The following is a 15,581-nucleotide window of genomic DNA, read 5'->3' on the forward strand; positions in this document are numbered from 1 at the left end:
AATTGCCTTTGTTTAATTTGGAGACATTAGTTTCAGACCAAAATTTATTGCCCTCAAACTGAATGACACTTGGTCTAAGCTAGAGGACTTCAATTAGTCCTGTTGGATTATGCAGTACGGGTCTATAATTGGTTTGATTCCAGAATGTAGTGTTCGAGGAAATATCCCAAATATACTCGTCAGTTCATCCAGGCTACTGTCGCCAACTTCATTTTTGCAATATATGGGGAGATTTTATTCTGATGCCACCTTTCAAGCACTCTTTAGTTCTTCATTTAAACATTAATGAAGGGATTTGTGAATGTGCGAGGAAATGGCCTGAGAATGACCTATTTATCCTTGATTGATTGTATTGAATTTATAATTTAATATAAATTACAGAAGACTCCCTGGCCAGGCTGTAGTCTTTGCAGTTTTAAGCTCTGTCTATAGTAAGGCTATGGAAGAATCAAGGAAGTGCAAAATAGATTCTCGAGGATTGTTCCAGAACTGAGATACAATAATTGAGAAAGATTGAACAGGACCTTATTACTTTTTTTAAAAAAAGTTGAACAAAAGCACTTGAAATTGTGAAAGTAAAATCAAGGACTACTGAAGGATCTGTTTCTGTGCTGTATTTCTCTATGACTTTATGACTCTATAAATGCATATGCTTGAAGTCTGCAGTTGAATTGAAGAAGGGTCAAGAAGGGCACAGATGAGGTGCTGGAAGACTGGATGTTGTTGGAGGGAATCCTGAGAGACATGATTTACATAAATTTGGAAATGCAGAGACTGATTAGGTATAGTCAAATGGCTTTGTGCATGGGAAATTGTGTCTCACTAACTTGATTGAATCTTTCGAAGAGGTAACAGAGGATTGAGGGCAGAGTGGGAGACGTGATCTATATAGATTTGATTAATGCATTCAACAAGATTCCGTGTGGCAGACTAGTTAACAAGGCTAAATCACTTGGAATTACAGGGAGAGCAAGCCATTTGGATACACAATTGGCTGGAAGATAGGAGACAGAGGGTGGTGGTAGAAGGTTGCTTTTTGGACTAGAGACCTGTGTGACGCAAGGATCTGTGCTAGGTCCACAGTTTTTTGTAATTTCTTTAAATGATTTGAATGTGAATATAGGAGGTATGGTTAGTAAGTTTGCAGATGATACCAAAATTGGTGGTGTAGTGGACAGTGAAGAAGGTTATCTCAAAGGATAACGGGACCTTGATCAGATGGGCTGAGAAGTGCCAGATGGAGTTTAAGTTATCTAAATGTGAAGTGTTGCATTTTAGAAAGGCAAATCGGGGCAAATTGTACACTTAATGGTAAGCTCCTGGGGAATGTTGCTGAAGAAAGAGACCATGAAATGCTGATTCATTGTTCCTTGAAAGTAGAGTCGCCAGTAGGTAGAAGAGTTAAGGCGTTTGGTTTGCTTGCCTTCCTTGGTCAGTGCATTGAGTATCAGACTTGAGAGTACAAGTTGCAACTGTTCAGGGCATTTGGAATACTGTGTTCAAATCTGGTCTCCATGCTCGAGGAAGGATGTTGTGAAACCTGAAAGGGTTCAGAAAAGATATACAATGTTGCCAGGGTTGGAGAGTTTGAGCTATAGGGAGAGTCTGAATAGGCTAGGGCTATTTTTCCCTGGTACGTCGGAGTTCGAATCCAAAACTAGAGGGCATATGTTTAAGGTGAGAGGGGAAAGATTTAAAAGGGACCCAAGGTGCAACATTTTTGTGCAGAGGGTGGTACGTGTATAGAATGAGCTGCCAGAGGAAGTGGTGAAGGCTGGTACAATTACAACATTTATAAGGCATCTGGATGGGCATATGAATAGGAAGGGTTTAGAGGGAAATGGGCCAAATGCTAGCAAATGGGATGCGATTAACGTAGGATATGTGGTCGGCATGGATGAGTTGGGCCGAAGGGTCTGTTCCATTCTGAGTGTCTTTATGACTGTAAGGGTCACTGGACCCGAAACATTTACTTTTTTTTTCCCCCAAGTACTCCAACAATTTCTGTTTTAGTCGATTAAAAGTATGAAGGAGTTCTTCAAGGTAGATGTGCAGGAGGTGTGATTTGTTCTGTAGTGCCTAGTTTCTTGGTCAGTTTCTGGATTCTTTGATTCTAAAATGGCTCCTCTGACTTGTGCTGACCCTTGTGAGGTGGAGTTCACTAGATGACATTCGTAAAGAGATTAGTGTGCACATAAGGCATGCCAATATCATGCAATTCAGTTTGATTTGTGACATTAATCAGTGTGCAATGTTAATTGAGTGTTTGCAGTGCTATTTTGGAGTTGCATGTTCCAACTTGCCCAGGCATTCATTGCAGTTAAATGGCCGTTAACACTATTTAGAGCTATTTACAGATTGGTTGGTATAGGGACTCTGGCACCTTTAGAATTCCAAATGATTTTAGCACTTTTAAAAAAGTTTGAGGTTTGCATAGCGTAATATAGCAAGCAGTAAAGTATTTCCAAGTACTGATTCCTCAGTCACCAACACAAAAGCAAATTATCTGGTATTTATCAGATTTTTGTTTCTGGGGTTCCACTGTGTGTGAATGGCTGCTTTGTTTCTTACATCGACACAATGATTATACTTCATAAGCTGAAGGTGATTGGAGGAAGGTATAAGGGAGATGTCAGAAGTAGGTTCTTTACACAGAGTGTGGTGGGTGCGTGGAATGCTGCCAGCAGTGGTGGTAGAGTCAGATACATTAGGGACATTTAAATGACTCTTGGATAAGCACATGGATGATAGTATAATGAAGGGTATATCAGTTAGTTTGATCTTGGATAAAAAGTTGGCCCAATGTCGAGGGCTGAAGGGCAAAGCTGGCTGTAAAGCACATTTGTGCTCATGTGATCCAGGTAAGTACAAAGCCTTTTTTGGGACTTCTGCACTCCATGCTGCATACATTTTTGTTTTCTACCCAAGGAGGATGATATGGAGAGGATGTTCCTTCTTGTGTGGACATCTGAAATTAGGGGCCTCTGTTTCAATAACAGGCAATTGACCACTTCATTTGCGAAATTCTTTTCTAAGAGCAAAGAAGGTGGAGAAGCAGAATTCTCGACTATTTTTAAGACAGTGATAAATAGATTCTTGTTAAGTAAGTGGTGAGGGGTTATTGGGGTAGAAGATAACGTCACCATTGTCCCAGAGAACAATAGGGTTATTCTCTGACAAGAGAGAGATGACTTGTGGTGGTTTAACCTGAGGGTCACCAAGCTTCAGAAGAGGGAAGAGGTTGAGAAGGCGAATCTTTTGTGGTGACCTCCAGCCAGTGTGGGAGTTGAACCCATGCTTATCAGGTAGACTGATGTGAATCTAAGGTGACAATCAGATCAATTTGGCAGAGCTGATTTGAGAGGCTGAATGGTCTATTCCTTACTTCATGTTTGTTTAATAGATTTGACTTAGAGGGGTTACAGTATTTGATTTTTAGAGTAACAGGATTGTTCTTTCAGGAGTGATTGAATAGCATGGAACTATAACATGCAACTAGGAGCAGGAGTAGGCATTTTACTTTGAGCTTGCTCTGCCATTCAATTATCATGGCTGCTCTATTCCTGCTTTTTCCCCATACACCTTGATACCTTTTTAAAATTTACAGATGTGTTTATATTCTCCTTGAGTATGCTAAATGACTTGGCTTCACAGCCTTCTATGGTAGAGAATTCCACGCTTCACTACTCTGAGTGAAGTAAGTGTATCCTCATCTCAATCCAAAATGGCTTACCAATATCCAGATACTCTGAAGCTTGGTTTTAGAGTCCCACAACCAGGGAAACATCTCCCATACATCCAGTCTGTTGAGCCCTGGTCGACTTTCAATAAGACAACCTCTCCGAATTATAGAATCTCTGTAGTTAGAAAGAGGCCATTTGACCCATTAATTCTGCACTGAACCTTTGAAGAGCATCCCATACAGACCCAGCCCCATGTCCTATAACCCCACACTTGCTATGGTTAATCCACCTAGATGATACATCCACCTGGATGCTACATGGCAATCTAGCATGGCCAATCCACCTAACCTGTAAATCTTTGCACTGTGGGAAGAGATGGGAGCACCTGGTGGAAACCCATGCAGACACTGGGAGAATGCGCAAACAGCACGGTGGCTCAGTGGTTAGCACTGCTGCCTCTCAGTGCCTGGGACCCAGGTTCAATTCCAGCCTCAGGTGACTGTCTGTGTGGAGTTTGCATATTCTCCCCGTGTCTGCGTGGGTTTTCTCCGGGTGCTCCGGTTTCCTTCCATGGTTCAAAGATGCACAGGTCAGGTGAATTGGCCATGCTAAATTGCCCATTGTGTTAGGTGCATTAGTCCGAGGGAACTGGATCGGTGTGGACTTGTTGGGTGGAAGGGCCTGTTTCCACATTGTAGGGAATCTAATAAAACAAACCACACAAACGGCGAGCTGAGGCGTTAAGGCTGCAGTGCTAACCCCCTGAGCCATCATGTTGCCCCATCCTTGTAAACTGTAGTAAATATAGACCCAGTCAAACCTCTTGTCATAGAGAGAGTCCTGTCACCACTCCCGTTCTCCTTTTGGGATATCCTGCCATCTCCGTATGTGTCACATGAACTTCTGCTGCACACTCTCGATGGCAAAAAAATGACTGAGCAACTGAAATCATACTTTAGTTCTGTCTTCCCAAAAGAGGACACAAATCAGATGCCAGCAATATTGGAGAATGCAAGATTTAGTGAGATGGAAGAACTGAGGGAGATCAATATTAGTAGAGAAATGATGCTGGGAAAATTGATGGGATCGAAGACGGACAAATGTCCAGGGCCTGCAATCTATTATCCCCTCTTCCTCCCATTTAGGGGTGGTGATGGCCTACTGGTATTATCGCTCAACTATTAATCCAGAAACCCAGATAATGAATGCTAATTTTAAAAAATCTGGAATTAAGGGTCGACTGATCACCATGAAACTGTTGTCAATTGTCATAAAAACTGATTCACTAATGTCCTTTAGGGAAGGAAATCTGCCATCCTTATCTGTTCTAGACTGCATATGATTCCAGAGCCACAGCAATGTAATTGACTCTCAACTGCCCTCTGAAATGGCCTAGTAAGTCACTCAGTTGTATCAATCACTAGAAAGTCGCAGTAAAGAAATGAAACCACAGAACTGGAAAAGACATCGGCAAAAACACAAACAGCCCTGTCAACCATGCAAAGTCCTCCTCCCCAACATCTGGGGACTAATGCCGAAATTGGGAGAGCTGTCTCACAGCGCAGAACAGGCCCTTCGGCCCTCTATGTTGTGCCAACCTATGCCCATCCCCCAACACCTATCCCATTATCATCCATATGTTTATCCAAGGACTGTTTAAGTGCCCCTAATGTGGCTGGGTTAACTGCATTGGCTGGTAGGGCATTCCAGGCCCTTACCACTCTCAGTGAAGAACTTGCCTCTAACATCTTAAATCTATCACCCCTCAATTTGCAGCAAAGCCCCTTCGTCCAAGCAGATGTCATCATCCTAGGAAAAGTCTCTCACTGTCCACCCTATCTAAGCCTCTGATCATCTTGAATGTCTCTATTAAAGCCCCTCTTAGCCGCCTCCTCTCCAATGAGGACAGACCCACGTCCCTCAGCCTTTCCTCATAAGACCGTCGCTTCAGACCAGACAACATCCTGGTTAACCTCCTCAGCACCTTTTCCAATGCTTCCACTTCCTTCCTCTAATGGGCCTGTTCTGCACTGTATTGTTCTACGAATGTTACTTTCCACTGGTCGGCCCATGCCTGGATATTGTCCAGATCTTGTTGTATTGGAGCACATCTGCTTCGGTATTTGAGGAGTTGCGAATGGTGCTGAACACTGTGCAATCATCGGCGAAGGTCATTGATGAAGCAGCTGAAGATTGTTGGGCCAGGACACTACCCTGAGGGACTCTTGAAGAGATGTCTTGGAGCTGAGATGACTGACCCTCCACAACCACAATCATCTTCATTTGTGCCAGGTCTGACTCTAACCAGCAGAGCGCTTGCCTCCTGAAACCCATTGTTTCCATATTCCACAGTATTCCAAATGAGGCTGCACTAGCATTTTGTACATTTGCAGCATGACATCACGGCTCCGGAACTCAATCCCCCTACCAATGAAACCTAACATACCGTATGCCGCCCTAACAGCACTATCAACCTGGGTGGCAACTTTCAGGGATCTATGTACGTGGACACTAAGATCCCTCTGCACATCCACACTACCAAGAATCTTTCCATTGACCCAATATTCGGTCTTCCTGTTGTTCTTCCAAAATGCATCACCTCACATTATGTGCATCAAACTCCGTTTGCCACCTTTCAGCCCAGTTCTGAAGTTTATCCAAGTCCCCCTGCAACGTATAACATTCTTCCACACAGTCCACCGACTTGAGTATCATCTGCAAGCTTACTAACCCATCCACCTATGCCTGTGTCCCAAGTCATTTATAAAAATGACAAACAGCAGTGGTCCCAAAACAGATCCTTGTGGCACACCACTAGTAACTGGACTCCAGGCTAAATATTTTCCATCAACCACCATTTGTTGCATTCTTACAGAAAGCCAGTTTCAAATCCAAATTGCTAAATCACCATCAATCCCATGCATCCGCATTTTCTCCAGTAGCCTACCATGTCAAGCCTTATTAAAGGCTTTACTGAAGTCAGCCACACCAGTAAGAGACACTCTAAACACTGTGCCTTGACATTCACTGAATCCCCTACTGTCAACATCCTTGAGGTTACCATTGACCAGAATCTCAACTGGACTCACCACATAAACACAGTGGCAACAAGAGCAGGTCAGACACTAGGGATACTGCAGCGAGTAACTCACCTCCTGACACCCCAAAGTCTATCCATCATCTACAAGGCACAAGTCACTTGTCTGGATGGGTGCCTCTCCAACAATACTCAAGAAGATTGACACCGTCCAGGACAAACCAACCCGTTTGATTGGCACCACATCTGCAAACATTCAATCCCTCTACCGCCGGCCCTCAATAGAGCAGTGTGTACTATCTACATGATGCACTGCATAACTTCACCAAAGATCCTTAGACAGCATCTTCCAAACCCATGAGCACTTCCATCTAGAAGGACTAGGACAGCAGGTACTTGGGAACACCAGCACCTGCACGTCCCCCTCCAAGCCACTCACCACCCTGACGTGGAAATATACCGTTGTTCCTTCACAGTCATTGGGTCAAAATCCTGGAATCCTTCCCTACCGGCATTGTGGGTCTACCCATAGCAAGTGACTGCAATGATTCAAGAAGGCAGCTCACCATCATCTTCTCAAGGGCAAATAGGGATGGGCTATCAATGCTGGCCAGCCAGCGACGCCAAAGTCCCACAAAAGAATAATGAAAAAAAGAATACTTATGGAAGTGGCTCTAGAAATATTGGATGCATTGGTGGTCATCTCCTAAGATCCAAAGGCCCTGAAACGGTCCTTGCAGATTGGAGGGTAGCTAATTTCACTCCAATATTCAAAAACAGAGATAGAGAGAAACCAGGGTATTGTAGACCAGTAAGCCTAACATTGGTCGTGGGGAAGTTCTTGAATCCAAGGACTTTATAGCAGAGCATTTAGAAAGCAGTGGCAGGACCGGACAGAGTCAACGTTGATTTATTAAGGGGAAATCATGCTTGACAAATCTGTTGGAATTCTATCAAGATGTAACAAGTAGAGTTGGCAGGGGGAAGCCAGTAGATATGGTATATTTGGCCTTTCAGCAAGCATATGAAAGAGTCCTGTATAAGAGATGATTAGATTAGATTAGATTACTTACAGTATGGAAACAGGCCCTTCGGCCCAACAAGTCCACACCGCCCCGCCGAAGCGCAACCCACCCATACCCCTACATTTACCCCTTTAACCTAACACTACGGGCAATTTAGCATGGCCAATTCACCTGACCCGCACATTTTTGGATTGTGGGAGGAAACCGGAGCACCCGGAGGAAACCCACGCAGACACGGGGAGAACGTGCAAACTCCAAAGTTTGCAGATGATACCAAGTTGGGTGGTCGGGTGAATTGTGACGATGATGCAGAGATCCTTCAGCATGATCTAGACAGGTTGGATGAGTTGGGCACATCAATGGCAGATGCCATATAATTTGGATAAATGTGAGGTTATTTACTTTGGAAGCAAAAACAAGGTGGCAGATTACTACCCGAACGGCTGTACATTGTGACAGAGGAGTGTGCAATGGGACCTGGGTATCGCTGTGCACCAGTCACTGAAGGTCAGCATGCAGGTGCAGCAGGTGGTAAAGAAACAAGTGGGATGTTGGCCTTCATTGTGAGAGGTTTTGGGTACAGGAGCAGGGATGTGTTGTTGCAGTTTTACAGAGGCTTGGTGAGGCCACACCTCGAATACTGTGTGCAGTTTTGGTCTCTTTCTCTGAGGGAAGATGCTCTTGCTCTCTAGGGAGTGCAGCAAAGGTTTCCCAGGCTGTTTCCGGGGATGGTGGGACTGACGTATGAGGAGAGATTAACGAGCTTAGGATTGTTTTTGCTCGAGTTCAGACAAATGAGGGGGGAATCTCAAAGAGAATTATAAAATTCTAACAGGATAAGACAAGGTCGATGCAGGGAGGATGTTCCTGATGGTGGGTGGGTCCAGAACCAGAGGTCACAGTCTGAGGATTTGGAGCAGACTGGTTAGGACAGAGATGAGAGATTTCTTCACCCAAAGAATGGTGAGCCAGTGGAATTCATTACCACAGGAAGTAGTTGATGCCAAAACAATGAATGTATTCAAGAGGCAGTTAAAAATAGTACGTTCCTGACTGAAGGGCTTTTGCCAGAAACGTCGATTTTCCTGCTCCTCAGATGCTGCCTGACCTGCTGTGCTTTTTCAGCACCACTCTGATCTAAACTCTGGTTTCCAGCATCTGCAGTCCTCACTTTTGTCTAGTTAGATATAGTACTTGAGGCAAATGGGATCAAAGGGAGAAAGCATGATTAGGCTATTGAGTTGGATGATTAGCTATGATCGTGATGAATGGCAGAGCAGGCTCGAAGGGCCAAATGGCTTCCTCCCGTTCCTATCTTCTATGTTTCTATGCTTTAAACCTGTAATCAATACTCCAGGTGTGGTCTCGACAAACCCCTTTCTAACTGCATTAAGAGATCCCTGCTTCTGAATGCAAATCCTCCTGCAATGAACGCTGAGTATACCAGTTGCTTACTAATTAATTGCAGCATCTGCCATTTACTTTTATTGACAGGTGTACAAGGATACCTAAATCTATTTATGCATTCACATTTCCCAATATATCACACTTTAAACAATACTCTTCCTTTCAGTTTTTCACACTGAAGTGTATACTTGACATTTAGTCATGTTATACTGCATCTGCCATGTGTTTGCCCACTCATTCAACTTATCCAAATCACCGTTACAGCTTCCTTGCATTCTCCCTTCAACCTTATGCAGCTTTGTATTGGTACTTGGGAGAAGAAAAACTCATCTATTCCTACTATTGTTTATTTTCTGTCAGCCAATTTTTGATCTGTGCCAATATATTACTCCTGTGCTCACTACATTGCTCACTAGCCACCTATGAGGGGCTTACCAAAAGCCTTCTGAAAATCCAAATACACCACATCTACTTATTCCCCTTTTTCTACTCTATTAATTACATCCTCAAAAAGTTCCATTAGATTTATTATTAATGGATAGGCAGTGGCCCAGTGGCATTATTGATGGACACATCAGTCAAAGGCTCAGGTAATGCTCTGGGAATCTGTTCAAATCTCGCCACAGCAGATGGTGAAATTTGAATTCAGTAGAATTGTGGCTGACATTCTATCTCCCCTTCATTTAAGTTACATTTTATGGAATCATAAGATTCTGACAAGGCTGGAAGCAGAGGCAGAGATGATGTTTCTCATTGCTGTGGCAGACAAGAATAGGGAATTATGGTCTCTGGATGCACAGTAAGCAACTTGGGTCTGAAATGAGATATTTCTTCACTGGGTAACTCTCTCTAAGTTGTGCAGCCATACAGCCACTCTGAAGGGTCTGCCCACACCGAATCCATTCACAGCATTGGCTTTGTTTCAGAAGTTGCAGCTACGCACACATTTGAGGTTCACCAGGAAGAAAACAAAATTAGAGGAAAGTTTGCCACAGAGGTGTGGTACCTGTGGAATTCTCCACTGCAGAAGGCTATGGAGGCAAAGTCCCTGTATATATTTCATAAATTTCTGGAAGCTGAAAGTGTGAAATGATATGGGAGGATCAGCCATGGCCATATTGAAAAGGTGAAGTGGGCTCAGTGGGCTGAATGGCCTGCTCCGATTTTCAGTGTTTCTGAATGTTTGATCCCTGTATCTCTCAATTGCTGAAGGCTAAAATCAGTGCATCTTAAACATTTGGGCTAAATGGGCTGAAACTCCACAATGTGCACCTTGTTCTCTTCCCATCTTGCTATATGTGCCTTTTCATTTTTCTGCTCTCCGTTTTACCACCCCGTCTGTCCTGTCCCTCACCTTTCACCTCTCTATGCTCCTCCAACCCCCATGACCCTGTGTTCCTCCGTTGCTCTTAGTGTGCTCCGTGCCTTCTGTGGCCCTTCTGCAAACTCTCTCCTTGCCTCAAACCCGTAGCATTGCCCATCCCACCCCTTATTAATCATCATTCTTTGCAGTAATGTTCTTATGATGCTCTATTATCTCTTGTTACAGAAATACAGCCATGTGCGGTTATCAGGCACCAAAGACCCTCGGTCGTATTTCCGGACGAAGACTTGGTGGTTGGGATTGGTGCTGATGTTACTAGGAGAGCTGGGAGTCTTCATTTCATATGCCTTTGCTCCACTATCACTTGTCACTCCACTCAGTGCTGTTTCCATTGTTGGTATGAAATTGTTCTGAATGATTCGTATCATGTGGGGCAGACTATATCTCGAGCAAGGAAAGCAATTGTTTCACACAGGATCTGCAGGGAGCAGTGGTACCTACAATAGAAGAAATTATCTCGAAAAGTGAGGATTCTGTTGAGAGGATATGTCTTACGGTAGAGTGAGGGAGAATGGGAGGTGCTCAGTGCTTATTGGGAGGCAAGTTCTAGGATGGTAAGGTTACGTGTGTGAATGGGTAGATGCTGAGCACAATTCATCTTTATATTTATATCTTTTATCTCATCAGCCAGTTCAATTTTAGGAATTCTGTTCCTGAGGGACAAGTGGAAACCCCAAGAATTTCTGCGTAAGTCTTGAGTGAGAAAATATCTTTTACACTGAATTCTTGTTCTGTAAATGTTGGCATGTTTTGATATTAATTTATGACTTAAATTTGGATTCACAAGGTACAATAGACATTCTGATGAAACTTGTAAGAATAGCAAACAGTGCTGAAGATAATAGACTAGAAGGACAGGCTTTTTTTTACAACGATTGGTCTGTGTTTCATGGCTGTCATTAGACTTTTAATTTCAGATTTTTATTGAATTCAAATTTCACCTTCTGCTGTGGTGGGATTCAATCCCAACATCCCAAAACATTAACTGGGTCTCTGGATTACTGATCCAGCAATAAATGCAACTGTGCTGTAACAACCCCTGTCAGATGGTGATCATTGGCTGACAAAATGTGGGCATTCAATAAATGGCAATTTGAAATGGAAAACGAATAAATAATTCAAGTTGCCACTTAGTGTCATCTTAGGTACAAAGGTACCTTTGTACAAAGCTTCATTTACAGATACGTCACCAACACACAGCACCATCATAAAGTACAGAGTACCTAAGTACAATCCTTAGTTACATAATAGAGAAATGAAGAAAAAATGTTAACTTACAGCTCTGCTCAGTATAATCATAGGTCAGAGAAACGAGAAGCAAAGTTAAAAAGACAAACATTATGATCTCTATCCAAGAGTGCAGCAGACCAGTGCAGGGGGCCTCCGTTTTGATTTGACTGCTGCTTTCTGTTATGGTCCGCACTGCGGCGCTGCCGCCACACTCTGTCCTGGGCCTCTGGTCGCTGGTGTCCCTGTTTTGGAGGCTGAGGCTGGGTGTCTGAGGACAAGAGAAGGGAGGAAAATGGATTAAAAAAAAGAAAAAGCAGGCAGAGCGGATGACCTCTAGTTGAAGCATTTGACTCCGCCGCCACCCGACTGGAAGTTCTTGGATCTTTAAAGAAGTAGTATAAACACAATGGGCCAAGTTACTGCCTTCTCTGCTATTTACCATTATGAATTGGTGTTGCTGTCTTTCCATTATGTAAGCAGTAGTCCAGGCAAGGATTGCAGCTCATTGCCTATTGTTTTCCCTTTTGTTGCAGGGCGTTACGTACTGTCATTCCTTGGCTGCGCTTTGACTGTGATAGGAATCTATCTGCTGGTCACATTTGGACCAAATACTCATGAGCAGCTCTCCAGCAGGAACCTGGAACTGCATCTTCTAGGATGGCCATTCCTCCTCTACCTGGTAAGGATTAGGATAGCTCTGGAGGAGGGGTGGTGACAGAGGGAATGACAGGTAAGAAAGGTTGGAGGATGGCAGGGTTGGAGAGAGGTTTGGAATGGGGGCATGTCGTGAAGGTAAAAAGCAAGTCGCTGTGTGAAACTGATTTGGGAGGTGCGGGGGTGTTTCTGACTTTGAGGAGCCATACTTGTTTGTTTGTCAATTCATAACACAGGTAACACTCAATATTTCAGAAATGATTCTGATTTAAATGTTCCAATTTCACGTCACTGACCTGTTCTTTTCTTTATCTCAGCTTGTGGTGATCGTTATTTTCTGTCTCCTCCTGTACTTCTACAAAAGACAAAATGTGGCCTACCTTTTGATTATATTACTGCTGGTGGCTCTACTGGGTAAGTGCAGAATTCCCCTGTCTTGGATCAGCTTCCATTCTCCTGCTTATTCTTGGATTCCTCCCTCAGTGAATGTTCAATCTGCCCGAGAAAGTGTTTTTTTAAAGAATTCATTCATGTGATGTGGGTATTGCTGGCTGAACGAGTATTTATTACTTGTCTCTAGTTGTCCTTCAGAAGGTGGTGATAAGCCACTGCAGTCCATGTGCAGAAGGTAAACCCACAATGCTGTTGGGGGGTTAGTTCCACAATTTTGACCCAGTGACAGTAAAGGAACGGGAATATATTTCCCAGTCAAGATGGGGAAACATTTGGAGAGAAATGTGCAGTTGGTGATATTCATTCCTATGTAACTTCTGCTATAGTCTTTCTAGATAGTAGTGGTTGTGGGTTTGGTAGGTGCTGTCTAATGATCTGGGGAGTTGGGAGGCATGTTACTTGCTGCAAGGCAAATCCTTTTGGTCTCTGTTATTGTGAAGCTGGTCAGTGTGGCATATCATCCTTGTGCACTGGGCCCGATCACACGGCTGCAAAGTAGCTGCATTTGCCTGTCTGCACCTAAGGTTTTGCAGTTAGTACCCTTGACTACCCTAAAGTGTGTTCAAACCTTGACCTTCAGAGCCTGTTCGCTGCTTATCCCTGGGCTCTGTTCAGCAGGGCAAAGTTATCACTAGGAAATAGTTCACTGTAGTTTACTGTGACTGGTGTGAATAAAATTCAGTGACTGCATTAGCATCAATCACTAAATAGTATCCTCCATTCAATCAGACTGTATGACTGAGACAGCCAGACTGAAGGAAGCAAATGGAATTGCATTTAGTTGTTACTTGGTCCTTCAGTGGGTTACAACCTCCTTTGTCACTCGACCTCTCAATTGTGTTCTGTACCAGAGAACCAGTTTGTGAAGGGTAGAAACTAGAGCCAATAATTATACACAATTTATTTACAGAAATGCACACCATGCCACCGTAATACACATTAGGGCGGCACGGCGGCTCAGTGGTTAGCACTGTTGCCTCACAGCACCGGGGACCCAGGTTTGATTCCAGCCTCAGATGATTGTCTGTGTGGAACATAGAACGGTACAGCACAGAACAGGCCCTTCAGCCCACGATGTTGTGCCGACCACTGATCCTCATGTATGCACCCTCAAATTTCTGTGACCATATGCATGTCCAGGAGTCTCTTAAATGTCCCAATGACCCTGCCTCCACAACTGCTGCTGGCAACGCATTCCATGCTCTCTCAACTCTCTGTGTAAAAAGCCCGCCTCTGACATCCCCTCGATACTTTCCTCCAACCAGCTTAAAACTATGACCCCTCGTGTTAGTCATTTCTGCCCTGGGAAATATCGACACTATCTATGCCTCTCATTATCTTGTATACTTCAATTAGGTCCCCTCTTCTCCTCCTTTTCTCCAATGAAAAAAGTCCGAGCTCAGTCAACCTCTCCTCATAAGATAAGCCCTCCAGTCCAGGCAGCATCCTGACAAACCTCCTCTGAACCCGCTCCAAAGCATCCACATCTTTCTTATAATAGGGCGACCAGAACTGGACAGAGTATTCCAAGTGCAGTCTAACCAAAGTTTTATAGAGCTGCAACAAGATCTCACGACTCTTAAACTCAATACCCCTGTTAATGAAAACACCATATGCTTTCTTAACAACCCTGTCCACTTGGGTGGCCATTTTAAGGGATCTATGTACCTGCACACCAAGATCCCTCTGTTCCTCCACACTGCCAAGAATCCTATCCTTAATCCTATACTCAGCTTTCAAATTTTACCTTCCAAAGTGCATCACCTCACATTTATCCAGGTTGAACTCCATCTGCCACCTCTCAGCCTATCTCTGCATCCTATCAATGTCCCGCTGCAGCATACAACAGCCCTTTATACTATCAACGACACCTCCAACCTTTGTGTCATCTGCGAACTTGCTGACTCATCCTTCAATCCCCTCATCCAAGTCATGAATAAAAATTACAAACAATAGAGGCCCAAGGACAGAGCCCTGTGGAACACCACTCACCACAAACTTCCAGGCAGAATATTTTCCTTCTGCTACCACTCGCTGTCTTCTGTTGGCCAGCCAATTCTGTATCCAGACAGCTATGTTCCCCTGAATCCCGTTCCTCCTGACCTTCTGAATGAGCCTACCAAGGGGAACCTTATCAAATGCCTTGCTGAAGTCCATATACACCACATCCAGAGCTCGACCCCTCATCAACTTTTCTAGTCACATCCTCAAAGTACTCGATAAGGTTTGTGAGGCATGACCTGCTCTCACAAAGCCGTATTAACTGCATTTATTCGAGCCATGCTCTTCCAGATGGTCATAAATCCTATCCCTCGGAATCCTTTCTAACACCTTGCAGACGACAGACGTGAGACTTACTGGTCTGCAATTGCCGGGGATTTCCCTATTTCCTTTCTTGAAGAGAGGAATTGCATTTGCCACTCTCCAAGTCCTCTGGTACGACTCCAGTGGAGAGCGAGGATGAAAAGATCTTCGCAAGTGGCGAAGCAATTGCATTTCTCGTTTCCCAAAGCAGCCAAGGACAAATCTGGTCCGGGCCTGGCGACTTGTCAATCTTAATGTTTGACAAAATTTTCAGCACATCAGCTTCCTCTATCTCTATCCATTCCAGCATGCACACCTGCTCTTCAAAGGTTTCATTCACTACAAAGTTCGTTTCTTTCGTAAAGACAGAAGCAAAAAACTCAAACTACCTCCTTAGATTCCAC

The 15,581-nt window shown here is 43.9% G+C and overlaps 1 protein-coding gene across 1 annotated transcript in view; it reads left to right on the top strand.

The window, feature by feature from the left end:
• Positions 1-15,581, top strand: part of nipal3 (NIPA like domain containing 3) — a 58,706-nt gene that overhangs the window by 19,862 nt on the left and 23,263 nt on the right. Inside the window, exons 3-6 of the mRNA XM_043717986.1 lie at positions 10,702-10,873; positions 11,164-11,223; positions 12,300-12,445; positions 12,738-12,834. Of these exons, the coding sequence (XP_043573921.1) occupies positions 10,702-10,873; positions 11,164-11,223; positions 12,300-12,445; positions 12,738-12,834 (475 nt within the window). The remainder of the gene's footprint in view (positions 1-10,701; positions 10,874-11,163; positions 11,224-12,299; positions 12,446-12,737; positions 12,835-15,581) is intronic.

This window comes from Chiloscyllium plagiosum, chromosome 27 (assembly GCF_004010195.1).
Source record: "Chiloscyllium plagiosum isolate BGI_BamShark_2017 chromosome 27, ASM401019v2, whole genome shotgun sequence".
Classification (NCBI taxonomy): Eukaryota; Metazoa; Chordata; class Chondrichthyes; order Orectolobiformes; family Hemiscylliidae; genus Chiloscyllium; species Chiloscyllium plagiosum.